The sequence below is a fragment of the Myotis brandtii genome, unplaced genomic scaffold (genome assembly GCF_000412655.1).
Source record: "Myotis brandtii unplaced genomic scaffold, ASM41265v1 scaffold468, whole genome shotgun sequence".
NCBI lineage: Eukaryota > Metazoa > Chordata > Mammalia > Chiroptera > Vespertilionidae > Myotis > Myotis brandtii.
In genome coordinates this window covers 420,473-448,355 of record NW_005367874.1, presented here as the reverse complement: position 1 = coordinate 448,355, position 27,883 = coordinate 420,473, and the positions used below count along the sequence as shown (strand labels likewise).

At 43.7% G+C, this 27,883-nt stretch overlaps 1 protein-coding gene across 3 annotated transcripts in view; it reads left to right on the top strand.

Moving 5' to 3' along the window:
* The window catches only part of ME3 (malic enzyme 3, NADP(+)-dependent, mitochondrial), a 185,077-nt gene that overhangs the window by 43,001 nt on the left and 114,193 nt on the right, over nucleotides 1-27,883 (top strand). The window contains exons 1-2 of one of the 3 annotated variants that reach the window (XM_005875629.2): nucleotides 23,500-23,622; nucleotides 23,741-23,842. The exons of the other annotated variants lie outside the window; for them this stretch is intronic. Coding sequence (XP_005875691.2) covers nucleotides 23,515-23,622; nucleotides 23,741-23,842 — 210 coding nt within the window. The 5' untranslated portion in view covers nucleotides 23,500-23,514. Of the gene's footprint in view, nucleotides 1-23,499; nucleotides 23,623-23,740; nucleotides 23,843-27,883 lie in introns of those variants that run through there. 3 annotated transcript variants of the gene reach the window in all.

Sequence of the window (27,883 nt, the reverse complement as noted above, 5' to 3'; positions counted from 1 at the left end):
GGTCATTTTTAAAAAATAATATAATTAAAAATCTCATGATGACTTCCTTTTTTCCATATTGAAGGTTGACAGTTTAGTAATGAATGTCAGCACTGGGAAGTTCCTAATGAAGTGCTGTTTCATGTGAAGAGATGTTCCAATATTTTCATGTTGGAAATATTTCCAAGAGAAGTAATCCTAAATATGGCTAAAGTTTTATTTAGAAAAATGTCTTTAGTGCTATTTATGATAATAAAATATTTAAAAACTAGCATAAATGCCTAACTACAGAGGAATGTTCACCCTCAATTTACAGCATATCTCCATAATGGTATATTATACAGTCTTTTAAAATGATGTTTGTAAAAGGTGGGTAAATAGTATAGATAATATTTAGTGGAAAAAGCAAGCCACAGCATTGCATGTTTGTTACAGTCACAGCTAACAATATGTGCATTGTCCATAAATGTCTAGAAGAAACTATTCCAAAACGTCAGCACTGGTTATCTTTGGATGATAGGATGTATGTTTTATTGTGTTTAAAAAAATATATATTTTCAAAGGATTATACTCTTAAACCACTACAAGAACATTTTGTAATTTTAAGAAATGATTACAGCCCTAACCAGTTTGGCTCAGCAGATAGAGCGTCGGCCTGCGGACTCAAAGGTCCCAGGTTCGATTCCGGTCAAGGGCATGTACCTTGGTTGTGGGCACATCCCCAGTGGGGAGTGTGCAGGAGGCAGCTGATCAGTGTTTCTCTCATTGATGTTTCTAAACTCTCTATCCCTCTCCCTTCCTCTCTGTAAAAAATCAATAAAATATATTTTTTTAAAAAGAAGTGATTACACAGAAGAAACCTTGAGAGCAAGACACATGAATTAGGCTCCATTCTGTCCCTAACCCCTAAGCCAAGGTCAGGATGCTAACATTCCCTGGGTGTGGGGAGTTGAGGAGAGGAAGGAGGTACTCCATGGCTTCCCACCATCAACACCCCGCATGTACACACTCCCCACCTCAATGGCCCTCTGAAGGCAAGGTGCATACCTGCAGCAACTTGACTCTAGACCAGTGGTTCTCAACCTTCCTAATGCCGCGACCCTTTCATACAGTTCCTCATGTTGTGGTGACCCCCAACCATAAAATTATTTTCGTTGCTACTTCATAACTGTAATTTTGCTACTGTTATGAATCGTAATGTAAATATCTGATATGCAGGATGTATTTTCATTGTTACAAATTGAACATAATTAAAGCATAGTGATTAATCACAAAAACAATATGTAATTATATATGTGTTTTCCGATGGTCTTAGGCGACCCCCTGTGAAAGGGTCATTCGACCCCGAAAGGGGTCGCGACCCACAGGTTGAGAACCGCTGCTCTAGACTGAGACAGAGGTGGGTACTTCCTAGCTCTGTGATCTTGAATCAAGGAGCAGTATAAAGAAGTGGCTAAATGAAGTCCCACTGCCTGGATTTGAACCTGGGCAGTTCATTTAAATCTCTGTGTTTCCATTTCCTCATCTATTAAATGGGAATACTAACAGAATATACCTTATAAGATTTGGGGGAGGACAAAATAAGTTAATATATGCCTGGCACTTGGTAGGTACTCAGTGCATGGTATTGAATATGGTGGCTTATAATTGAAAATTGATTTCTATTCAGCAGGAATTTGAGAATCCTCTACTAAATGGTTTCTCAGGTAACCTCTAGCTCTGAAATGTTATAATTCCAATTATCCAGAGGCAACAGCTTCTCAGACTATGACTCTGAAAAATATGTGTAGGGTCCAAATGCAGCCAGAATCTAACACCCATTTGTGGGGGAGAATTGTATATAAATTCCAGCTCTGATTTCTGAAAGTCAGGAAAGCATGTCCCCAAAGGACATCCATCTGAAGGCCATAGCTGTTGATGTCTCATGCTGAAAAGAAGAATTTGGTCTTGCCAGAGTGGCGGTGTCTTACAGCCAACAACCCTAAATGTTCTCTTGGGGCCACGTGTGACATGATTTAACATTTTAGACATTTTATAAAGAAGTAGCTCATTAAATTATTTGAAGAGGTAAGTGCTATGGAACTGGGAGTGCCAAACCCTTAATATTTAATATAATATTGAGAATAATAAGAAAAGTGCCTTGAGCTGTTCATAGGTTAGTGGATACAGAGAAGCTATTGAAAAGCTTCATTTCCAGAGCACTTAATTCAGGGAAGTATTTGGCAAGCAAAGTGAATACTTGGGTTTGAGGACTTAACTTGGGGAGACTACAAGAAAACATACTTAGGCACTTGGTTGGTGACCATTGCCAAGAAGCTGGGAAGACATGGAACTGAGGTCCAAGGGAAGAGCACCACTCCTAGGATTGGGAGACCTGGGTCTCCCAGGGAAGGTTGTTCTTGCTTTGGGAGCCTTTGGTGTCCAACCTGGCCCCCTGAGGATTCAGACAGAAAGGAAAACAGGCTACTCAGATGGGGCAAAGAGGGTCTTGAATTCACAGCAAGGACGTGATCCCAGCCTCTGTGTTTGGGGTTTAAACCAGTCCCAGTCCGGTCAGTGTAAGAGAGGATGAGTCTATAACTTCAATGTGAGTAGTGGAAGTAACGTTTACACCGCCTCTGGTGGTGTAATCGTCCATGGAGCTACGCACACCTGGGTTTGGATTCCAGATCCAACATGTATAAGCTGGAAGACTGGGGCAAATTACTTAAGCTGTCTGTTCCCCAGATCCTTTTTATAGGTGCTGGGAAGCTTGGGTGAGACGCAGTTTCAAAGGGCTGAGCACAGTGCTAGGCACATAGTGAAATGGTAGCTATTGGTGTACTTTTTTCTTTTTTAAAATATATTCTATTGATTTTTTACAGAGAGGAAGGGAGAGGGATAGAGAGTTAGAAACATCCATCATCTGCCTCTTGCACATCTCCCACTGGGGATGTGCCCGCAACCAAGGTACATGCCCTTGGCCGGAACCGAACCTGGGACCTTTCAGTCTGCAGGCTGACGCTCTATCCACTGAACCAAACGGGTCAGGGCTGGTGTACTATTCTTGATCCTGACAGCATCCCTTTGAGGTGGTTGCTGTTAAGTCCCTATTTTAAAGATGAGGAAACTGAGGTTTAGAGAAGCTGAGTAGTTTGTTTAAGATCAGGCCTATAGAAGCAGAGGAAGAGTCAACATTCAAAGCCCCATCTTCAGACATAACTTCAACGTCTCTGATTGCATGACAAGGTATGCCTTGTTCTGAATGCAGCACCAACCAGATATTTCTATCAGCCAAACAGCAAGTGTGTTTTGAGCAGCTACTTCTCTTTGAGTGTGAACTTGGGAAGCCAAGGGGTAACAACTCACCCCAGAGGCTCTGGCAAAGTGGTCTAGGCTCTGAGTTATGCCGTCCCAGGTTCTGATCCAGACCACAAGCAGTTAAATGGCCAATGAGAATGGGCCAGAAGTGTGACCAGGCATATGAGTCCCCATAGTTACAGGTCGTAGGGTCGGGGAAGAGACTGAGGCCCAAGTTCAGGACAGCGTCTGGGAAGTCTGCTTGGCTTGGTGCAGTGCCCGGCGTTAGGGGCAGCCCAGACCCAGCACCACAGCTGCCTGAAACTGGACTGTCTGAGGTCTTCCACGGTGCCCTGGCCTTTCTGACCAACAGTTGGTTCTGTTTTGTTCAGCGAAACACTTATTTCTTATTGTCGGCCCATCACTGTCTGGGTTTTGAGTTGTAGCAAGTCCTCATCATTCCCCCCAACACTCAAAAGCAGACACACTTTCAGTCATTATTCACACTTGTGAACACAGATTTCCACATCCCCCCCCAATCTGCTTAGCGTAGCAGACAAGTGCCCGTCTCCCATGCAGTCTGAAAGGAACACAGCATGCCAGCTGAAAAGCAGACACACTTTCAGTCATTATTCACACTTGTGCACACAGATTTCCACATCCTCCCCAATCTGCTTAGAGTAGCAGACAAGTGCCTGTCTCCCATGCAGTCTGAAAGGGACACAGCATGCCAGCCATCATCATTCCCCCCAACACTCAAAAGCAGACACACTTTCAGTCATTATTCACACTTGTGAACACAGATTTCCACATCCCCCCCCAATCTGCTTAGCGTAGCAGACAAGTGCCCGTCTCCCATGCAGTCTGAAAGGAACACAGCATGCCAGCTGATTCAAGCATTCCCACCACCTGTGGCCACCCCTGGCAGAGAGGGGCCCAGTTTCCCTGCTCAACGGCCACAAAAAGGAGACTGAGTAGATATGGGAGCCACCGAGTCCAAGGTCTGAGTCCCCCAGGCTGGGCCTCCCAGGGACTCTTGGAATGGAAAGTGGCATGTCTTTCTAGCAATCTGAGCTCTGCTGCACCTCCCAGTTTGTGCACTCACCCCTCGCCCAGTACACACTCTGACCCCCACACTGGCTAGTCCTACCCCAGATGTTTAGGTCCAATTTAAATGCCCCTTCCCAGAGCAGGATCAAGAGGAACACTTCTTTCCTTTGAGCCTTTAAGGTATTTGGTTTCTGCTTATTAATCACTGTCTTTATTATGAAATATTTCAGACATAGAAAATGTATAAATATAGAGAATATCTATGCGCCAATCACCCAGCTTGAGAAAGGAAACATTCTAAATACATTTGATGTTCACTCTGCTCCCCTCCCTGATCATGTACCCTCCCTTTTCACCACCCCGATGTAATCAGTATAATAACATTGGTGTTTAATTATTCCCATGCTTGCTTTAATACCTTTAATATATAGAGATATTTTCTTAAATTATAGACTTTTGTGTATGTTTAAAAATCTTAGCAATTACATCAAATGTAGTTGTCCTTCAGCTTTCTCATTTCTGTGATGGGTTTGGTGCTAGTACCTACACTCAACAGGTTGTTGTGAGGACTAACTGCATTAACACATGCAAAGCACATAAGTTAATGCCTGATACTTAGTGTTAAATAAATGTTAGCTATTACTGGTATTTTTCCACTTATCCATGTTGTACATTTAGTATCACACCACTTATTTTAACCACTATAGTAGTATATATATAATCATTCCATTGTATCAGTAAACCAGTAAACTTAAATATACTTCTCCACGACTTGGTTGATGAGCATTTAGTTGTTCATTTAGGTTTTGCTACGAGGAACAGTTTTGCCATGAACATTCTTGCACATGTCTCAAGTTTTTCTGACTTATGTGAAGAGTGTGGAATTGCTGGTATGTATCTTCAATATATTTAAATCGCTTTTGACTTGTAATGGTGTGTGTGTGCGTGCATGCACACAAATCTTTTCTTTCTACCAGATTGTAAACTCTTAGAAGACAGGTTTAGTGGCCTTCAATCATTCATTGATTCACTTAGCAAATACATATTCAGCAGCCAGTACAGGCAGCATAGAGGTCTAGGTGACAGGATGCAAACATTAATGGCATGGATTGTCTCCCAGGGGTCTCTTCTCTGGGAGACACTCTCAGGACATGTCAGATTGGTGGTCATTTCAGAGGAGAAGGTTTTCACTGAATATTTGAGTAAGACTCTCAGTCTTACCCTTCATCAATGGCACCACTTGCCAGTTGGATGCCTGGAACTAGTGATTAATCTTGACTCCAGTTTCTGCTGATGAGAACACAATATTTTATTGTGTTCAAAAGCACCCCCCAGAGTACCAGTCCCAGCAACACCATATATGAACTGCGTGAACTTGTACGAAGGATTCGACGTCACTAAGTTCCTGCTTCCTGGTCTGGAAATGGTGCTAATAATAGTATCTATCTAAAAGGGGCTTGTGAGATTACATGAGAAATTGAATTAAGGTATTTAGCACAGTGCCTGGAACCAAATAAGTGCTGAACAACTGGTGGCTATAATGATCATGTTGAATATGTCATCCATTAACCAAAAGAGCTGTGCCTTTTAGGAATCAGCTCAGCGGGAAGTCTTTACGGTACTTGTGCTTCCTTCACTGCACTGGGAACCATCAGCCTGTTACCTAATTTGACATTTTAGAATATTACCAGTTACTCCCTCTTCTATATGAATGTATGTTCACGATATATTTGATCTCGGCCTTTATTTAGAAGAATGGAGGTACTTTTGTTTTGTTTTTTAATTTTTTCATCCCATAAATTTGGCTGTAATTAACAGAAAGAACTGATAACTCCCTGTGTTCCTCTCCACTCCCCCCTCTGCTCCCTCCACCCCCAGGCTGCCAACCCCCCGGGGCTCTGCTGGCAGCTGCACACTTGAACCTCTAGAGGGAGCTTAGCGGTATGTGAGTCAATAGCTCAACCTATGGGTTAAAACTGCCTTTAAACCATAACTGAAAACATGCGAGTGGATCCTCAGAGAAAAATTCCAGCATCATTTCCCAAAATAGATTCCGACACTGCCCAGATAGATTCCATCACATGCATTCTTCATTTTACTGGAACTGGATTTCATTTCAGAGTGGTCTCCAGCTCCCCACAGTGGCCCCTCCTAGGAATTTTTCCTAAATTAAGCAAGCGTGCCTGGACTCTGAGGGACACATAGGCCTTATCTTTTGGCTGCCTCGTTGTCCCTCTGCAAGAAACAGGCATAACATTTCACAAATAATGAGCTGCAGCTGAACTTTAATCTGCTGCATCCATGGCAGAAGGCTTAAAACATTTCTTGTCTAAGAAATACCCTCTGTTATTTTTACTTTTTTGCAAGTGTAACCTTATATTTAAGGAGTGTACTGCTTCTGCTAGAATTAATCAGGTCTGAATAACATGTATTTATATTCCCCCAAAACAACAGCTTAGTGCCAAACACTTGGGAAATAACCTGGTAGGTGTATTAGGCTTGTAGGTACAGTCATGGCACAGTCCTCTTCCTAGGATGCCAGAAAGAATGATTCTGGGACCCCAGTCCACTGGAGCACAGAAAGGATATGAGAGCCCTCCTCAAGAATTAGAAGGGCCATCAGTAGAATGGGGAGTAGATGTATTCTGCATCTCCAGTAGACAGACCAACAGCATATAAGTCGAGTTCATTGCAATATCAACTTTTGCTCAGTGTAAAGAAAAGCTTTTTTAAAAACCCTGACTTTTCCATGTCTAGAAGTGCTTGATTGGAAGCTGAAAAAAACATCTATCAAGGATTCTGCAGAAGGGGGTGGTGGGAAGGACCAACTCTAAGATGCTGTAAATCTCTTATGGGAATTCGACTTACTTTCTATGTTGCCCTTTTTCTAATGATATTGACTTGACTCTTTGGGGATATTTTTCTTCTGTAGTGAAAGCTGTATCTCTTAACTCACTGATGTTATAGACTGCTATGGAACCAGAGAGGAAAGAATACCTAACAATGTGTATGGTGGGAAACAAAAGAGAGGAAGGGATTAAGGAAGGTTTCATAGACCTGAGAGCATTGAAGGATGAGACGAGTTAGGGAAAGTTGGGGTCTTCCAAGGCAAAGGTCTGAGAAGATAAAAGATCTTGGTTTATTCAAGAGATGTTTTCTGGAGTGTCTTAACTTAGTATTACAAGGGTAATGGTTAACACCATAAGAAGTAGAAGTTAATATGTAGGGGTGATATCCAAAATATTTATTCAACTGTATGCTTTGGGTCTAAGCCAATCAAAGTGGAGACCAGCCACTTCACAGAGCTGCTAGAATACAGGTAAATGTCAGTTCAACCAATATTCTGACATTTTGTCCAGAATATCCCAACTAAGGAGTAGCAAATCACAATTGCAATTTAGAGAGATCATGGTGAGAGGAGAATGGATTGCTGAAATTCTTAATGACTGTGAAAGTGATGAGTTAAATAGGATTTATTCAGCAAGTTTCAAGAAGCAATGCTTCATGAAACCATAAACCCAGCCATGAAAAATAAGCCTATCCTTTGGTCCAGAACAGCAACAACAACAAAACTCACAATGTGCCAAAACGAAAATCAAGCTGTTGGTTTACAAGAAATGTAACCCTAACTCCTTCTCTTGTTGTTGGTGCCAGACTGGTTTTCAGGCAAAGCCTGGCTTGGCATGGATTCCTGAGTGAATTTGCTGAAAACAGCAACCTCACATGTTTACACTTCTTTCCCCTGGTGACACATGGATTAGAAAAAGAAGTAGGATGATTAAGGCAGGGAGGGGAAGCATCAGATAATCCAAAGCCAGACAAATGACCTCCAAGTCAAAATTAGTCAACCAACCAAAGTCAGCATGTCATTCCACCAAAATTCCCCCACTTTATCTACAGGGACAGTCATCAGCTCTGTGGAATATCAGTCAGTTCCCAGTAGGTAATGGAGAATGTTCTCATCATCCCCGTGTGACAACATGAGGCCTGAGCAGCATTTGGTGAACTTCAGTCACTGGGTTTGCTGGGGATATTTGGGGGGACTGTCAAGCTCTTGGGGGCACACAGGGAATCCTGTGTAGTGGAATGTGTGAGCACTAAAAGGAGCCTGGAATAGCTTCCCTAAAGGGCCAGCACTGATGGATTCTTTAGGGTCAAGCCTGGGGTTTCATCCGAGAGGCACTTGTGTGTGTGTGGCTATAAATGGCTAGAGACACTCCCTTCCCTTTGCTGTGTACAAAGAGAACCTTAATGAGGCATGTCCCTGAGATATCTTCCCAAACTCCAGCTCAACCTAGTATGTCAAAGGCCTGAGGAAATGAGCCTTAGTCTCCTCCTCTATAAAATCAATCCTCACTTAACCTATGGGATTGCTGTTGCCTTCTCATAAAATAATAGACAACAACGGATACATTGGTCATTGCTATGTAAGGGTCACATGATAGTGTTGTCTTTCTTATTCTCAAATGAGCTCAGATAGCATTGGAGAGGGAGGAGAGGTGAAGTCTTCTCTCTGTGACCTAGAGTGGACCCCCAGATCCTTCAATGGGAGGGACATACATGGGCTTCCAAAGCTCTTAGAAAATCAGTGCAGTGGAGAAATAGTCAAATCCTTCTGGGCAGTTGTGGGAGGCCCAAGGGACAGGGAGGGGAGGTGAACTCAGGGAAGAGAAAATTATTCAAAAAGTCCTGCAGGAAGAGATTTGAAGTGAAAAATCTGGCCTTTTGAAGTCATGCTGTCTGGGTTTGAGCCCCAGCTAACTCCTTCCTCTCTGGCTGTATGGCCACAGAAAGTTACTTGTCCATCCCATCTGTAAAGCAGGCACGATTTTTAAAGGGTTGTTACAGAGATTTAAAATAATGTAGTTAAATAGAACCTAAAATAGTAAACATCAGTGAATAATGACTATTACTAAGAACCACTGACTTCAATGTAATTTAATGAAAAATACTTATTCATGCAAATACTTATATGTGGAATTTTTAAAAAGTCAAAAGAGAGTAAAAAAGTGGTTGCCAAGGGCTGGGGTGTGGGGGAAATATAGATGGGTACAAATCTTCAATTATAAAATGAATAAGGTCTGAGGATCTAATCTATATCAGGTAACTGTAGTTGATAACACTGTATGTATAACTAAAATCTGCTGAGAGTAGAACTTAGGTGTTCTCACACACACAATAAAGGATAAATAAGCATATGAGGGAAATCTGTATATGTATATAAAATCACATTGTACATTTTAAATATATTACAGTTTTGTCAATTACACCTCAATAAAGCTGAAAAAAGTACATGTTCATGGTAGAAATGCCAGTTCATGGACTGTCAGGGCTTGAAGGAACTCTGTGTTCACTAATTAACAATGAGGATGCTGAGGCCTAGAGAGGCTGGCTCAGGGTCACACAGCTATGGGTGACAAAGTTGAGCCCCCAACAGAAATCTTCAAAAGCCAGAGTAGTTTCCTCCCCATCATGCCCCTAAGATGCTTCCCAGGATCGACACCTGGTTAGACACCTCAGATCCCTGACCCAGAAGCATATCCAGCCTCTGAGCGCTTGTGGAACAGTATGTGCAGATGCTCCAAGGGGTAGCAGAGGTGTTGAGGCTACACATGTTCCACAGAGTAGACTTCATGGAGCTGGGAAGGGGTGGACATGGGGCTGGCAACAGGCCTGTTGTCAGTACATGTCTAGTGGTCCTCCCTCTCTCTCCAGCAGCAAGATATGTGGCTGCCATGGTTTGGTCTCCACTTCCCCTCATAGTCCTTTAGCCAGAAATAGTCAGATGGCCCCATTCTAGCTGCAAGGGAAGCTAGGTGATATGTGGAAATACATAGACCATGTTGTCAGCTACTAACTGTTTCTACCACACTGGTCTGGGGGAATTTAAGGAACTCTGGGCCAGTAGTTCATTGCTGCTTCTATCATGACCTTGTAAACTTGCTCCTTAGGACTGAATTCCAGATTCTGCTTCCAGTTCCATGCACTAGCACCCTGTGTTCATATCCCTGCCTTGGAACTATACCTCAAGTCTTACGAATTCAAGTCCTGTCACTGAAAAGGAATATATGAGTCTGGGTCTCTGCTTAACCTAATCTTCTTACTACACCTCTATGTACCTGATATTAAAGTCCCTGCTCTACACATACCACCTGGCTGTCTGGGCCTCTGCGTTCTGCTGGACTTGTCAGCCAGACTGTTGCCAGAACCTTCTGTTGCCTGTTGCCTGTTGCTCTCTTGCTGTGGCTGTTCTCCACAACCTGATCCATTCTGGTTTGACCCCATCCTTATCCAAGACCTGGTTCTGACAGGGAAAAACCTAAAGAAAAGGAAGAGAAGGCCCCATAGAAGGAAAGAAAAAGAGAGAGGCAAAGTGATAGAATGAATGAACATTACAGTTAGAATGAGGTTCAAGCCTGATCTCTGTCACTCCCAACCTTCATGACCTCAGCCAAGTTACTGAACCTTTCTGAAACTTCCATTTCCTCCTCTGTAACTGAAATAGGTAGACCAGATGACTGTTTAGGTCCCTTTTAGTATTGTCATCTTATGATTTTACATGTAGGTAAGAAAGCTTAAAGTTTCTTAGACATTTGAAAGTGAGGAATAAGGAGGCTGAAGCATAAGCACTAACTGGGAGGTATTATGGGCTACATTGTGAGTGAGACTACTTAGGAGTTTCCAGTCCTTCTGGTTAAACATTTTCCTGGGCTTTGCTAAGTAAAGCCTGAAACCCAGGCCTTCCCAATGGAGAAAGAGGAGAGTTGGCTCTGAATATATTTTATCTGGCTATGATGAAAGTATTAAAATCACATAAGGAGGAAATTTCTAGGGCACTTTACAGCCTGCTCATTTTTGCACTAGTTAGAAGAGACTGGAATTCAGTATGTTCTCAAATTGGCTAAAGAAACCCCATGTCAAAGACCCCTCAATCAATCTGGTTATCATTATTAAAGCATTATGGGGTGGGGTGTGCTTTCCATGGGAAAAAAATGAATAATCCCTTCAAATATGTAATTGCATAGGTTTTGAAATATGAATGCAACTGGTAAGGGAGCTATCAAAGCAGTTCAAGGTACAGTTTGAGTTGTTGGGGTAGGGGGGCGGTGAATATAAGAGAATGTTCAATAACTGAAGGTTCAACTAATTCTGAGGCCAAGGCCTAGGATTGTTAGAATACTTCTTGGAATTCCTAAAAACTGCTGTTCATTAGATGGAGGCATCTGAACCACCTGGACCATATTAGAGTGTCTGGTGCCTAGAGGTGTAGAGAGGGGCCCACCCAGATGTGCTCTCCAACACAGCTGCCCTCCCAAGCACAGTTCGGCTGAGTGCTTCTGTTCCTCTACCCGTGGCATTTCGTTTCAAGAGCAGTGGGCCCTGTGGCTGCCTTGCCACTGAACACAGCAACCCTAACAAGGAAACATCTTCCCATAAGGAAGAGACAGTAGGAAGAGCGAGGACATCAGATGAACCTTGTGCCAGATCCAAGATTCAAGCCCTCTCCCACTCATGCACTCTGTGACCCTGGGTTGCCACAGTGCCTGGTTCATAGAAGACAGTTGGTAAGTCCCTCTTGACCTAAACCATTGAACTATGGCGATTACTTACTTGATTTGATAATCAGTTTCCTCCTTATAAGATGGTGTTTAAGAGCACAGGCTTGAAAGGTGTAGTAACTGCGATCAGATCCTGACTTTACAAATATTTAACCTCTCTATGCCTCAGTTTCTCCATTTCACAAATGGAGCCAAAAGTGCTTAAAACAGTGCCTGATACATAGTAAGCATGATATATTTATTGATTATAAAGAGAATATTCTGAAAATTTCTTGTACATGATAAACACTCAAAATATTATATATAATATTTTCATTTTCTTGCTTATATTTTACTTATTTTAAATATATTCTTATTGATTTTAGAGAGGAAGGGAGAGGGAAAGAGAGATAGAAACATCAATGATGAGAGAGAATCATTGATCGGCTGCCTCCTGCATGCCCCCTACTGGGGATGTAGCCCGCAACCCGGGCATGTGCCCTTGACCTGAATCAAACTCAAGATCCTTTAGTCCACAGGCCGACACTCTATCCACTGAGCCAAACCGGCTAGGGCTATTTACTTATTTTTATGTATTTCCATATATATTATAAGCCCCTATCACAGTCTTCAACACCTTTCACAGGCCTCCATGAAAAAGAACAAAAATCTCTTCAGCTGACCAAGTACTTTCATGAAAGAGTCTCATTTTATCCTGACTTCAACCCTCACCCCTGCAGGGATCCCACTTTCCCAGCTTGTCCTGGTGGATCCCCTAGGAGAGCTGGCATTTAGCTGGAGACACTTGCCACTGACTTCTGTCCCAGACACATCAGGTCTTAGTGGGACACAGATTTGTCACCAGCAGTTCTGCTACCTTCAAGGGCTACCTTGCAAAGCATGAGAGGTGATTCCACTGTTGCCATCCCTGGTTTTGGTGGGGGATTGTTGTCTCCCTGGAGATAAGTACAGTGACTTTGAAACTTGCCATTTGGATGAGAATTTAAATGTCTCTGCAATTTACTTGTGTTTTGTTAGTTGGTGAATACATGGGGATAGAGATGGAAGGGGTAAGTCCTTAAGGAGTGCAACCTCCCCATTAAAGGTTATGAAATTACAAAAAATATTAAACCATGACGCTCAGTGCTGGTGACAAGGCAGTGAGATGGCTACTTAGGTACTACACTGGGGGTCGTAGGTTGCTCCGGCCTTTCTGAAAGTGATTTGGCAAGATCCCTAAAGAGCCTTAAAATTATTTATGCAGTAGCTCCTCCCTCATCTGAAGTTTCACTTTCCACAGCTATTTGCAGTCAACCACAGTCCAAAAATATTAAGTGGAAAATTCCAGATAAACAATTCATCTAACTGACTTATTTCAGTGAGCATAATACCCTCTAGGTCCATCCAGGCTGTCACAAGTGGTAAGATTTCATTCTTTTTTATGGCAGAGTAATAATCCATGGTATATATGAACCATAGCTTTTTTAGACACTCATCTATTGATGAGCACGTTGGTTGCTTCCACATCTTGGCTATTGTAAATAACACTTCAGTGAACATGGGGGTGCACATATTCTTTTAAACGTAGGAAAAGGATATATGTTATAAAATTCATATTGAACTTAGAATCAGATGGAGACCAGGCTTGTGGCCCAACTCTGCAACCTGCTGGTTGTGTGTTGACATGCCAAAGACTCTGCGGGACTCATATGATATACTAGTATGTGGAAGTGTTGTGTTGTTTTGCAAAATATTAAGCACAAAACCAAACTATGAAATGGTAGCTGCTGTAGCAAGGGGGAACTTGTTGAGAAAGGTGTCCAGAGCACCATAAGATCCTTTCGTAATGGATGATAAAATTCCCCACAGGTTGGAAATGACCTTCTCATTTCCTGGAGGGGGCACCCTGTGTGTTTTGGATAGTTTGATGCCTGGCATTTTGCAGGTACTTACTAACTTTTACTGTGTAAGTAAAGGAGCGTTAAGGAATCGCTGATCTGCTGCCTTAATTTGTCAGAGTACCAGTGAACTGTAACACTGGTGTGCAGAAGTGAGTCATTCTCCTGGCAGTGGACCTAACCCATTATCATTGTCACGCAGCTTCTGTGTTCCCTCTTCATAAGGTCACACTAGTCCTCATAACCCTGTGCAAGGTTTACAGATGAGGAAGCTGAGGCCAATGGAAGATTAAGCAAATTGCCCAAGGTCACATTCTTCAGTACCCATTGGAGCCAGGGTTCAAATGAAGGTCTCTTTGGCTCCTGCATTCTGTGCTCTCCCCGCCTTTCTGGGCCTCTTTCCATGGGAGCGACTAGGCAGTATATTCTGCAGGTCTTGCTGAATGTGGGGGCTTCCTGGGTGTTCCAGGCAGGGCCGCTCTAACCTTTTCTGTTGTTGCTAGCCAGAAACAAAGAAAACTCCACATCTCCCAATCTGGACAGGAGTTGGGCCAAATGCTCCTTTGTGACTGGTTTCACTGGGAACCCTTAGCTAAATGGCTTATCTCAGATGTGGAGACTGAGCCGGCCACATCCAGCAATTGTCTGTGAAAGCTGCGTCTTCCCTTTGGTTACCAGGAGATTCCCTATGTTTGCCTAATTAGGGCTACAGGCCTCACACTTCTTTCTCCTTGGGTTTAGTCATGAAGTAACCACAGCTGGGGAAGTGCTCCCTGACCTCTCCAATAGCCCATGCCTCTTGAAGATGAATTCCATTTATATTGTTCTTCCAAGTGGTATTTATTCAACAAAGCTCAATAGCCATTCTGGTACAAGTGGAATATCCTCCCTCCCAACGCCTAAGAAACAAGCTCTGCGCCTGTGCCAGTAGCTGGGTATTGTCAGTTTTGTGAATCAATTGACTGGTTCTTTAGACCAAAGCAGCTGGTAATAACCCAGTGCCATTCTTGTTCAAGCAGTTGAATTCCCTGAACTCACATGCCCATCTGTTGCCATGGTGCCCATGGCTGTAATAATGGACTAGGCCAGTGGATAAGCTGGACTGGCTGGAGAAATGAAAAAAAGGGGGGGGGGGCGGCGGAACATGGTCCCAGTTCCCAGCCTTCACTTATCCTGCCCAGGTGGATGCACGCAGGCTTGAGCTGAGAGAGATTTTGTTTACTAGAGGCGTATTAGTCTACCCGGGTTGCCATAACAACACACCACAGACAGGATGGTTTAAACAATAGAAATATATTTCCTCACAATTCTGAAGGCTAGACATCCAAGATCAAGGTGTCGGCCGACTTGGTTTCTTCCGAGGCCTCTTTCTTCGGCTTGCGGATGGCCATATTCACTCTGTCTTCATCTAGTCTCTGTGTTGTCTGTGTCCTGATCTCCTCTTTTTTAAGGACATCAGTCACACTGGATTAGGATCCACAGTAATGACCCCATTTTAACTTAATTGCCTCTTTAAAAGCCCTAGCTCCAAATGCAGTCGTATTCTGAGGTACCAGGGGTTAGGATTTCAACACATGAATTTGGGAGGACACAATTCAGCCAGTAACAAGGAACCTGCAGAGAATCAGAGAGGAACAATCAGAATCGAACAATCACTGCCACAGTCCAAACCATGAGGGCTCACGTCAGCAGTTCCTCCCATGCCTGGGGTTTGGGGCGGGCATGCTAATCAACCCCAGGAAAGGACAAGCGTCACCGAGATGGTGAGGACCCCGGCAGAGATGCCTAAGTGGTGCCGAGGAACAGAAATGGGGACTGGCTCCAGTCTCCCAGGCTTGAGACATCCAAGGCCTGCATGTCTTCTACCTTTCCCCCCCACATAGGTCAGGATGCAAGGAGGCATCCTGTCTTGCTTTTCTCCCTCTGACTTGTACCTTGAAGCTGTCCCTTCTCTTCCACACTGCCCTGGTATACAGCGTCTCCCTCCTTCACACGGACTGTGGTCACAGCCTATCACACACAGCCTCATAGTCTCCAGCCTCCGCCCTTCCCCAGTCCTCTCAGCTGCCCACAGGCTCTTTAATGTGAAGGTTGGACAGTATTTGCCCGCTTGCTTACCTTCCCCATTGCCTACAGGATGATTAGCATTCCTTAGCATGGCACATGAGAACATACTTCCAAACCTTCAGTGGCTCCCCAGTGCCTCCAGAGTAATAGAATTAACTTGCAGGGCCCATTTCAACCTAGTCAGCCCTATCCCTGCACCCTGACTGCACCCTGACTGCTTAATGTCCCCCTGACCCCAAGCCCCACCCCCATAGGGTCTAGCACCTAAGTCTTCCCTCAGGGGCTCCACACCTGCCCTGTTTGAGGAACTTTCCTGACCCCAGGTTTCAAAGTCAAGGTCTAATTTAAATGCCACTTTTCTGTGAAGCCTTCCCCACTGCTATTCCCAGCTCTCAAGGAGAATTGCTCTACTCTATAATCCTATCACTTGATACACTGCTGTGTCTGCTTAACATCTTGAGTTGTTTCATTTTCTTAACTTTGTCTCTTTAATAAAAGAACTTTCTCTCTCCATCTCCATATCTCCACACTACACACGTAGTAGGTGTTCAATAGACAGATGCTAGGTGAGTGCATAGATGAAGTCATAGGGGTCTCTTCATAACCTTGTTGGTGGTCCGTGCTGTGAGATTGTCTGGTTGTCTGATGATGTCCTTTTCCAATTTGAGTAAGAACTCTTCTTTGATCGTGTCCATTACCAACCTGTGTACAGCAGCATGTCCGTCCTCTGTGGGCCCAGTCACCAGTCTGGAACAGTCAGCAGAAGTGCTGTAAAGTGCAGTGTAACTATGTTAAAATTAGACATGAGAAAATAGAGCTGGAGATAGAAGCTAGAAAAACCGCTTGCCTCAAGAGTCTTTGCACCTCATCTGTGTGATAGGGGACCTGTAAGGAGAACCAGGCACGGCAACTTCGCTGTCGGAGCTCTGGCCCGAGTAGAACACATCGTAGATACTTGGCAAAGCAAATTCCCTTATTCGTGTTATTCCTCCTGCAACCTCCCAAGAATAAGATGCAGAAAAATGTTCTGACAGTGGTCAAAGCAGAAAAGATACAAATATTTGCCCAGCAAAGCTGGAAGAGACCTAAGGGGGGAAACAAATCTGGCCCAATATCTTTCCAACAGTTATCTTAGCCACAGAACATTTTATTCAAACAAAATCTCAAATAAGGAAGCCTAATGTGTAAAACAGATGCAAAAAAAAACTGGGTTAAACTATAGTGGGGGAAGCAAGACAGGCCCTATTCCATGACTTTCCCCGCTGGACACCTCTGTGGAATGAACCGCTGAGGACGCAGTAGAATCTCTAAAATCAAGACTAGCATTCCTAATCTAGTTGCCCAACCTTAGAGACCAATATTCACTTATCTATTCCTTCATCTATTCATTTGTTCATTCATTCATTCATTCACTCACCCATATTCTCTCTGTGTCTCCTTCTATCTCTCTTTCTCCCTTTCTCCAAACATTTATTATGCTTCTACTACAAGACCAACACTAAGGTAAAATTAAGTAAGACCCAATACTTGCCATAAGGAAACCTTATTGTCTAAATGGAGAGAGAAACTTATAAACAAACATTTGCTGTAAATCTGAGAAATATTTTTAGAGCTCAGGGCTGTGCAGGTGACACTAAGGTAACCAAGAAAGGAGATGGTAATTGATTTTCCAGCCCATGATCAACATAAGGACGCCTGAATGCCCAAGCCAGTGCTATCTGTTCCCCACTGCACTGCTGCTACAGGAATAACGGAGAAGCTTTTCTGCTAAGAGCCTCCACCCACACTTCCCAGCTCAGCCCTTACTCCTGGTGGTGCTGAGGGCACAGAGCAGGCGGGCCTGGGAGGTGAGGGAGGGCAGGGGGAGGAAATCTCCACATCGCTCATGACCTGCAGCTGCTGCCCCACAATGAGCAGGGCCAGGGCCTCAGCCTGATTGATTCTTTTGTCCTAGGCCACTGGGGAGGCAGGAAAGTCTTTGTGCCCAGAGACCTTTAAATGGTGTTGTCACTCATGAGTAAACCTTAGGAAACCCCAGGCTTTCATTCACCAGAAATGAACTGAGCCCATTGGTGGAGGAAGAGCGCTCCCCCGCCCTTCATATTTTAGTGGATGGACGGGCTGTGGAAAAGTCCAGGCCTCCGCACTCAGTAGCCACATCGCCAGGCCCCATTTGAGCCGCTCCTAGAGCCTGAGTCCTGGGACAGTGACTTATCCTGTAGTTTGATGTGTTTGCTCTTTCTGCTTTAGTGAACCAAAGGTTTTGAGGTTGAGATAGATGACCTGGTGGGGTCATTTTTTACTGAGTCTTCTCTGACTTGGGAGCCTGGAGAGGACATGGACTTAGTCCCTTGCCATGGTTTCCTCAGTGCCCTGAAGCCCCTGAAAACTTCTGAAATATATAATTAGTGTGTACTAGCAAACAGCCCTTGTTACATTACTTTGACTGAAAGAATTTTCGAAAGGCAGGGAACTAATTAATGTGTAGAGTAAGGGTGCATTCTGAACCAGGCACTGAGCTTGGTGCCTGGCTCCCCAGATTATTATGTTGGCAATTATTGTGATATTATTTTTCATCCTCTCTATCTTTCTCTCTCTCTCTCTTCCTCTCTCTCTCTCTCTCACCCTTCCTCTCTTCTTCCCTCCCTCTGATCTGCAAGCTTCAGGAGAGCAAGGACTGTGCCTGTCTTGTGCCCTGCCATAGCCCAGCTCCTAACACAATGCTGGCACATAGTAGGGCACACAGTAAATATGCTCTTATGTTCTTAACAGATGATCTTATATGATCTTCTGATGACCTTGTGGACTTGGTATTATTAACCCATTTTACAGATTCATAAATTGAGGTTCTGAGAAGTTGAGGGACTTGTTTAAGGCAACACAGCCAGTCATTAACTAAGACAGAATTACCCAGGGCTTTCCAACTGAGTGCTTGTTTATACTTGCACCTGAAGGCACTCCCCGCCCCTTTTTTTGAATAGTAAAACAGAAAAGAGAAGGAATCCTTTTGCCCAGTGCTCATAAACAACTCTTGTTCTGTCTTCTTTCTAAATGAGAGAGACAGGTTACTCTCTCATCATTATTAACGTTATGTCCTACAATGCTTGCTAACACAAATGGTGAATGGTGGCCTTTTCCACTGTCTTTATTTGGGGGGGCTGTGATTCTGATTATAAGAATAAAAACATTTGTGGAAAAGGAAGAGGTGTAAACTGGAGTAGTCATGGGGAGCCTTATTCCAGGGCTAAGATTTGAGTTAGGCCTTGCAGATGATTAATATTTACCTAAAACATTGAGGCTGAACTCTGTCGGGACAGTGTGAGCCAAAGCATGGGGGGGACAGTGAGGGCAAAGAGAACCACTTGTCTAGAACAGTCAGGGAATGCCTTGGCCCCTCTTAAAAGCCTGCAGAACTTCCTGAGCCACGAGGCTCCTCAGCCGGACTCCGTGACCAGGGTCCACCTGTCCAAGCCTCTGGCCTTGTCACCCACCACTGCTCTGCCCAGAAGCCTCACTGAAGCAAACTGCACTGGCTTTGAGCAGCATGTTCCCTGGCCTCTGTGTCTTTCTGCATCAGGTCCTGCTACCTGGAATCCCTTGCCCATCGACAGAACTACTGGATGTCGGCTCAGATATGGCCTCCTTTGCAAAACCTTCCTGTCCACCTCCTTTGTAACCTCAAGCAATTAGCCCCTTTCTTCACACTCCCGACTCCTCCTTTACTTGCATCTATTTCTCCATCAAACTTTCATGTATGTACACCCTTGCCCCTGACCCAGCCTTCCATTCTCACCTCACATCCCACTTGGATTTCAGGAATAACGACCTTTCCTTATACTTTCAATCCCTTCTGGACAATCTCTCCATCTCCATCTATTAACTAAATCCTACCTTATCATAAGTTGACTGCTTCTTCCAAACCCTTCTAATGTTTCTGTTTACACTCTTCAACCCTCCAAGTTAGGACATAGGTAGGTATCCTTTTACTCCCCAAGGCCCCTTTAGAACACTCCCATAAAGTCTGCATCTCTGCCACTTTTCTAAGGGGTGTGCTATTTAGAGATACTGACCTTTTCTCCTTTTCATCACTATCATTTACCACCTTTCATTCATTGAGGACTTTGGCCCAGCTATAGACATTCTCCACCCCAATCCTGTCATCATCTCGGATGACTTCAATATCAATATGGCTGGCTCCTCCAACATCCTGGCCTCTCCCAGCTGGAATACTTCCCTCTGCATTCCCCCTCAGCTACTCCCAGAGTCACACCCTGGACCTTGGCATCGTGTGGAATTCCTCTATGTGAATCATAGAAATCACAGAATCATAGAAATCAGTGATTCTAAGACACTCTGACCAGAGATGCTGCTTGGTCAGCTGTGTCCTACCCATCCATTTCCCTACTCCAGACATCGTTCCCATCCACAAACCTAATCCAATCCAGCTTGGATTCCATGGTCCATCATTCCCACTCTTCCTGACAGTAACCTCAACTTTTTGCTCCTGTATCTTTGTATTGAATTATTTCGAAAAAGTTACAACCCTGAATAAACCCAGGATTTGCTTTCTCCAGGCAGCCAAGCCATGTTGGAGGATAATATGTGAGAGAAAAAGGTGTACAACTGCACGTTTATGATCACCAACCTCAACTGGAGCTCCTGTCAGTGCCCAGAAACCTCGTATGTTTCTCCAATCACCTTGCTCTCACACTCCCCATAACTCCCTTTCAAACGTCTCTTCTCTGACCTCTCTGGCCCTCACTCCCAGCAGATAATTTCCCTGTCAAGCTTGTACACACAGCACCTCCAAGTGTTCATTGCTCCTTCCCTCCTGTTACAGAGAGATGGCCTCCTCCGTCTATCACCAGCCCCTCCACCTGAGCTCTGGCTCCCGTTGTCTCCCTTCTTAAGGAATCGGTCTATCAGCGTTTAAACATGCTCAAGTCTGTCCACCTTAAACCACTCCCCTTTTGTAGCCAAACTTCTTAGAAGAATTTTGTGCATTTGCTGTTTCTAACCTCCTGCTTTCTCTTCAGACCACTCTGGTCTCACTGAGGCAAACATCCACTGGCTGACAGGGACCCTCCACTTTGCTGAACCCAGTGGACAGTTTTCAGTCCTAGTGGTACTTGACCTTTCAGAGAAATTCAGCAGTGGTGACCACTCCTTCCTTCCGGAAACATTATACTCCTTGGCCATCTCGTGACAACCCATTTTCTGGTTCTCCTTCCATTTCTCAGCTGTCCCTTCTCATTCTCCTCCTCCAGCTTATCCTCCTTTATCTAGTCTCTAAATGCTGGAGTTTCTCAGAGCTCAGACCTAGACTCTCTCCTCACTCTAAACCAGTGGTTCTCAACCTTCCTAATGCCGCGACCCTTTAATACAGTTTCTCATGTTGTGGTGACCCCAATTTCGTTGTTACAAATTGAACATAATTAAAGCATAGTGATTAATCACAAAAACAATATGTAATTATATGTGTTTTCCAATGGTCTTAGGCGACTGCTGTGAAAGGGTCATTCGACCCCCAAAGGGGTCGCGACCCACAGGTTGAGAACCACTGCTCTAAACTCTCCCCATAGAGCTCTAGTTACTACGTACTTGCTAACATCTTTCAAATTCATTCTCTGGCCCTCTCTGGAAGACCCAGACTTACAGATATCCAACTGCCTACTGACATCTCCAGGTGGATGTCTCAAAGGCCATCAAACTCAATGTGAATAAAGTACAACCTGAGATGCAGTTCTCTCATTGCACCCCCTGCCCACAAAATTCTGGTCCCCATTGTGTAGTGTCCCATCTCAGTGATGCCACTACAGTCATCCATCCAGTTATAATGACGGTGACCCTTGACCGCTCTCTCTCTCACTGAACCCCCAGTCTCATACATCACCAGGTTCTGTGCTTATCTCCTCCATATATCTCTTATCCTTCTACTTACCTCCACCTTCACTCCACCGTCCTAGACCAAGCTGCCAGTACTTTTACCTGGAAAGTAAGGTACATATTGCAGGAAACTCCTAATGTACCAGCACATTCTTACTGCCCTCCAAACATTCTTCTCACTGTAGTCAAAGTGATCTTTTGAAGCAAACAAACCAACCAGCCAACAAAAACAAAACCACACACAACGTGAATTATGTTCCTACCGTTTAAAACCTTTCAGTGGGTTCCCATTGCCCTGAGGCTGAAACCTAAGTCCTTAGCAAAGTCACCCACACGCTGCCCAATCTTGGGCCTGCCTATGCTCCTTCCCCTTTCTGAGCCTTTAAACGTGCCATCTCTTCTGCACTTAGCAGTGCTTCTCTGCTCAACTCTACCCTGGCACTTGGCCTAATTAACTCTATTTATCTTTCCTATTCACCTTAAATGTTGCTTCCTTAAGGAAAGTTCTCCTAATCACCCTCCTCTCAAAGGAAACCACATCAGGGCTCCCAGTTCCTTCCATGCTCTCATAGCATCCTCTGCGGAGCATTTCTTATCATGAAATAATTACTTAGATAATTATTTAATAATTGTCTTTCCTACTGGAATGTGAACAACTTTTTTTCACAGCTATAGCCCCACTACCTTGCACATTACCTTGTACAAAGGTTAGTGCTCAACAAAATTTTTTCAAATGAATGGCATTACCTTGTTTTGTAATGTTGCTTAAATGACAAATAATTTCATCTTATAGCATCTGTGTTCATTGCCCCTAGAGCAGTGGTTCTCAACCTTCTGGCCCTTTAAATACAGTTCCTCATGTTGTGACCCAACCATAAAATTATTTTCGTTGCTACTTCATAACTGTAATGTTGCTACTGTTATGAATCGTAATGTAAATATCTGATATGCAGGATGGTCTTAGGCGACCCCTGTGAAAGGGTCGTTTGACCGCCAAAGGGGTTGCGACCCACAGGTTGAGAACCGCTGCCCTAGAGGAATATGAGACAGGCTTTTTTCATGTCTCTTTCACTTGCACTTAGAATTAATTATGCATGTCACACCATACTGCTAATTGAATGAGTGAATGAATGAATGACTAGATTGAGAAAGTAGGGTAGGCATGATGGTGGACAGCTCAACAGAGACAACTGAGAAAAAAATTCTATGGTCCTTATCTTCAAGCCTTGGGCTATCTGGTTTGCATTAACTTTCAGCCATAAAAATGCTTCAGAGATTTGTTCCCTATAAAAAGCCAGTCTCTGATCTCAACTTCTAACCAAGGTTTAACTGCTCCTAAAGCCCAGCTACTTAACTTGAAGCTTCTGTCCTACCTCCCCCTGCACCACTTACTATGGAAAATAATGGAGGTATCCCTTTCAGTCTCGATGGGATCTCTTCTTGTCTTCTCGATAGGCATGCAGCTGATTCTCTGTTACACACTCACCCAGCGCCAGGACACTCATCAAGGGTTTCCACGAGGAACAGAGAGAGACCTCACTACCACAGTGTGTGATGATTGGTACCATCATTGCACTTTGGTGGTATGCAGTCTTCCTATTTTAAGGCAATAACATGAATAGATAATTATATTAAATCTATGAAATTAAATAATATTAAATAGCAGTATTTTCCCTTCCTGTCATTGCTGCTCATTTAACAAGATATATCTTTACTAATAAGTCACCCACCCTCCTTAGGAAATTCTGCTAACTGAATTTCTATTGAGACATTTCCCGAAGACAAGATACTCATCTTTACTCCTGAATGTGTGTGTCATGGATTGGAGTTTGGGCACAACTTCTGTCTCCCCGGTGGTGCAGTTCCTCCGCATCACCAGGAGTGCAGCCGGGAAGCGCTGGCTCTGCGGCAGGCAGCCTTCACAGGTAGAGGCCTAGAACTGGAATTTTAAACCAGCAACCCTGGTGCTCCTGGTGTACACTGGATTTTGAGAATCAGGGTACTTACATGTAAGTTTAAGTCAGTGACCTTTTCCCCCTTCAGTGCACTGGAGTGATCGGCAGACAGGCACAGAAGGGCGTTCTCGGCAGAGGAGCCAGCACCTGCACACTCCGAGGCGTGAGCACACCTGCTTCCCTGGGAATGGTAAAGGCATTTGCTGTGTTGAAGGCTACCCAGGGAGGATGGCAGGAGATGAAGCCCAAAGTGATGTACAGCTTATGAAAAGCCTTGGAGGCTCTGAGAAAGATGTTATATGTTGGGAAGTGAAATGATCAAATTTGGTTTTTGGAAAATGTCCATCTGGCAGAGGTTTTAAAAGGTGTGTTGCAGGGGCAGGACGATGAGAGTGTGGGGAGGGAGTGGGTAAGACTAGAGTCCAGCTGTTGCAGGACCATTAGTGTATCAGCAGACCAGAGAGGATGTTGGTATTGAAGAGAACAGAACGATGAGAATGAGGAAAATGGATAACAAAGGAAGAAATTAGAATTACTGAGGAACTGGAAAATCACAGCCATGACTGCATGTATGGGTTGAGTTGTACGGTATCTGGGAGCCTCTTAAGTTCCTCCTGGGCTAACGGGTGGTACTTAGCCCAGGGAGGGAGGTTTGGCACCGGAGATGAATTTGGTTTGGGGCATGTGGTGGTTTCACAGGCCTATGAAACATGTAGATGGGGGTGCCCAGGGAGCAGATAGATATATGCATCTGGGATTTAAATGATTCTGGGGACATCATGCAAAGCATTGCTCTTGCTTGCCACCAACTTATCACCCAAACTGCTTTATTTAATATAACAGCAGCTGGCATTTAGTTAGTGAGTCCTTACTAAGAGTCAGACACTCTGTTACACACAACACACATGAGTAGGTACTATTGTCATCTGGTTTTATAGAGGAAGAACCTGAAACTTGAAAAGTGAAGTAATGTGTCCCGAGTCAGAGCTGGGAGTCACACTGGCAGTCTGCCTCCATCACTCAATCATTACCCTATGCTACAGTGTTTCTGAAAATATTTGAACCACAACCTGCAGATGAAAGTACACCTTACATCACAAGACACTATACATAGGTACACATTTCACGTATGCGCACACACTCACACAGGCAATTTAGCAACAGTTTAGCAAAACAATGCTTACCCTCAGGAATGTGAGGCAGCCTGATATTCTCTACTCAAGTCTATTTCGTTTTTTTAAATATTGGTTGCTCCCTATTAAATTGATTTCACTGCCAGAGTTTAATTGGGTTTGACACACACTGCTGTGTTTTATTCTCCTGGACAGAGTATTTCATTTCTGCTCCCAGCACCTGCTGTTTCCTCAGCTTTGGGGAGAGAACATCAGATGCTTCTCCAAAATTCCTTCTGAAGAAGGTGAAAGGCTGGGTGAGTAGGATAAGGCCAGCCAGGAAACATTCCCTTCGGTAGACTGATCATATCTTGTCTTTGATGTGGCTGAAGAAGATGTTTGGAGGATGTTCAAAATCACAACCAAGAAAGCAATGCAAAACAGTGCGTGCAAAATAGTGATTATGAGTATGGGCTTCAGTGGCACGCAGACCTGGGTTCATATTCTAGCTCTACAACTTATTAACTGTGTAATCTTGGGCCAATATTTGACTTCAGAGGGACTTTGTGGAAGGATAAAGTTAAAATATTGTGTTGGTTCATTCAGCACCTACCACAAGCCTGCTCTTAGTAGACACTAAAGAAATAATATTCATGTCTTTATTAATTTAATGTAAGTTATAAAATATAGGCTAATCTACAAATTGACTGTTCATCTGTAAAAGAAAAAGTTTTCAGACTATTCAATAATGACCCAATCAATCAACCACTGATACAGCTAATCAATATTAATTGTAGAAGAGCTTGGTAGCTAGATGTCACTAAATACAGGCTTTGGCGTAGAGTTGTTTATTTTGAGACATTTGGAGGAGAGGTCACCCTGCAGGTCTCTGTGAATGTCAACATCACTTCCTTCAAGGTAGACAGGATCAATCTAGAATAGCCAAGTGTGCAGGAATTCTAGTGGCCCTTCAGAAAATTGTCAACAGAAAAGAACTATATGATTAAGAACGTGTAGTTCTGACACGTATAGACCTCAGAGCTAATCATGTTTATGAAATGAGAAGATTTTTAGAAGACTCCAAAATTCATTAAATGCCAGAATTAGATTCTATCTCAGGAGGGAATAAAGAAACAAGCTAAATAAATTAAGCACTGGTAAAGAGAAAAGCTCACATGGTTTGAGGTTCTCTACATTTCCTTTCCCTTTCTTTTAATAGAAATCTAATTTTAAAATGCAAATATAGTTCAAAAATACATTCCTAGTACTTGAACTTTTAATATTCAGTCTAGCCCCCTATGAGTTTCCTTCATTAGTTTTAGATTTGCATTAGGTCCCCATTAACGGTTAAAATTTATTGGGCACTTACCCTTAAGTTTTAAGTAAATGGTGTCCCAACTGTGATTACCAAGGAAGATGAATAGAATGGACTGAGGATAGACATTAGAGAGGGAGGATGGATAACAGAGGATGAGAAAGTCTAAGGACACTCTAGGCTGCTGAGTCTCTCAGAAGCATGAGGTTCTTGAATCCTTGTGTCCACTGGTAAGGACCAGTCCCAGCTGTCTGTGTTCACTAAGTGCCTTTGATGTGCCAGCCACTATCTGGGCACACCATGCAGGGGGTTTCAGTTCTCATGACAACCTTTCGAAATGGTAGTACACTCTTCATTCCATTGATGAGGAAATCGAGGATCAGAGAAGTTAAGGAAGTTGTCCAGCACCACACAGCTGATGAGGGCAGAGCCACAATTTGAATCCAGATCTCCCTCCTTCATGGCCTGATCTACCTCCTCCATGGCCTCTCATGGGCAAACCTGAACTCCAGCAAAAATATCATTGGTGTTATTTTGCTGGGCACCCCAGCCTGCCAGGCACTAAACTAGCCTGCAGAATTCCAAATTAATCCCAAAACGTAAAGGAGTGAAAAAAACACTGGTTTGAATGAAAAGATCACTGGATTGAAACTCCATGGAGGAAGGGGCCACGTATATTTGGTCTCTCACTGCATGCTCAGTGGCGGGTATATGGCTGGTCCTCAAGACCTACTTATTAAATGAGTGATTATGTAAATGAATTAATGAACCAACAATTTGAAACGGAATTCCAGGTTCAAGTCCCATTTCTGCAACTTGCTAGGGCCTTGGTTTTAGATGAATTATTACACTTTCTTAGCTTCAGCATTACTGTCTACAAAATGGGCATGACACTTCCACCACCTATTTGATAGTGCAGTGATTCCTAAACTTTGCTGCATCTTGCAATCACTTGTAGCCCTTTCAATAAACTCCTCATCCAGGCTTCCATCCCCAGAATTCTGACTTAATGGGTACGGGGTATGACCTGGGCATTGGTTTCTGAACTCCCTAAGTGGTTCTAATCGCTAGCAAAGTTTAGGAACCACTATCATAAGGTTATTCTTTTTGTTTTGAGGTAACTGTCAAATACAACAAAAGTAATAAAACTGCCTTCTACCCCTGACTGACGTTACTCAGTTGGTTGGGCGCCATCCCATGCACAAAAAGGTTGCCGGTTCGATTCCCAGTCAAGGCACATGCCTGGGTTGCAGGATTTAGCCTGGTAGGGGATATAGGAGGCAGCTGATCAATGTAATACTTTCACATCAATGTTTCTCTCTCTCCCTCTCCCTTCTTTTCTCTCAAAATCAATTTTAAAAATATTTTAAATAAATAAATAAATCTGCTTTGTAAAACCGAAAAGAAAGCAGTCAACTATAAATAGTTGTTATTAAATCAGTCCAAAATGACTCTGAACCTAGAATGTCTGCCTCCTGATGTCACAACAGAGGAGGAGATTCGTTACTCTTTTCTCCCATGCGCCACATCAGTCATTCTGTCTTCAGGTCAAAATGACCTTCTTCCTGGTTCACCTGATCAGGTGGCAGAGTTGAGGTCCAGACCCAGGGGGAGAAGGATTGGGTTAACATCAGGGCTGGAACAGATGAACAGGGATCTACTGGACAGTTGTCCTGTCGAATGAACTTGTCCTTAGTTGGTCTCACATCCAATTCTGGCACCCCACCCACTCATTCGCACGCACCAGGCATGCACATACAACTCCTATTCAGAGACCCTCCCAAACGTGTCTGTTTGTTTTATT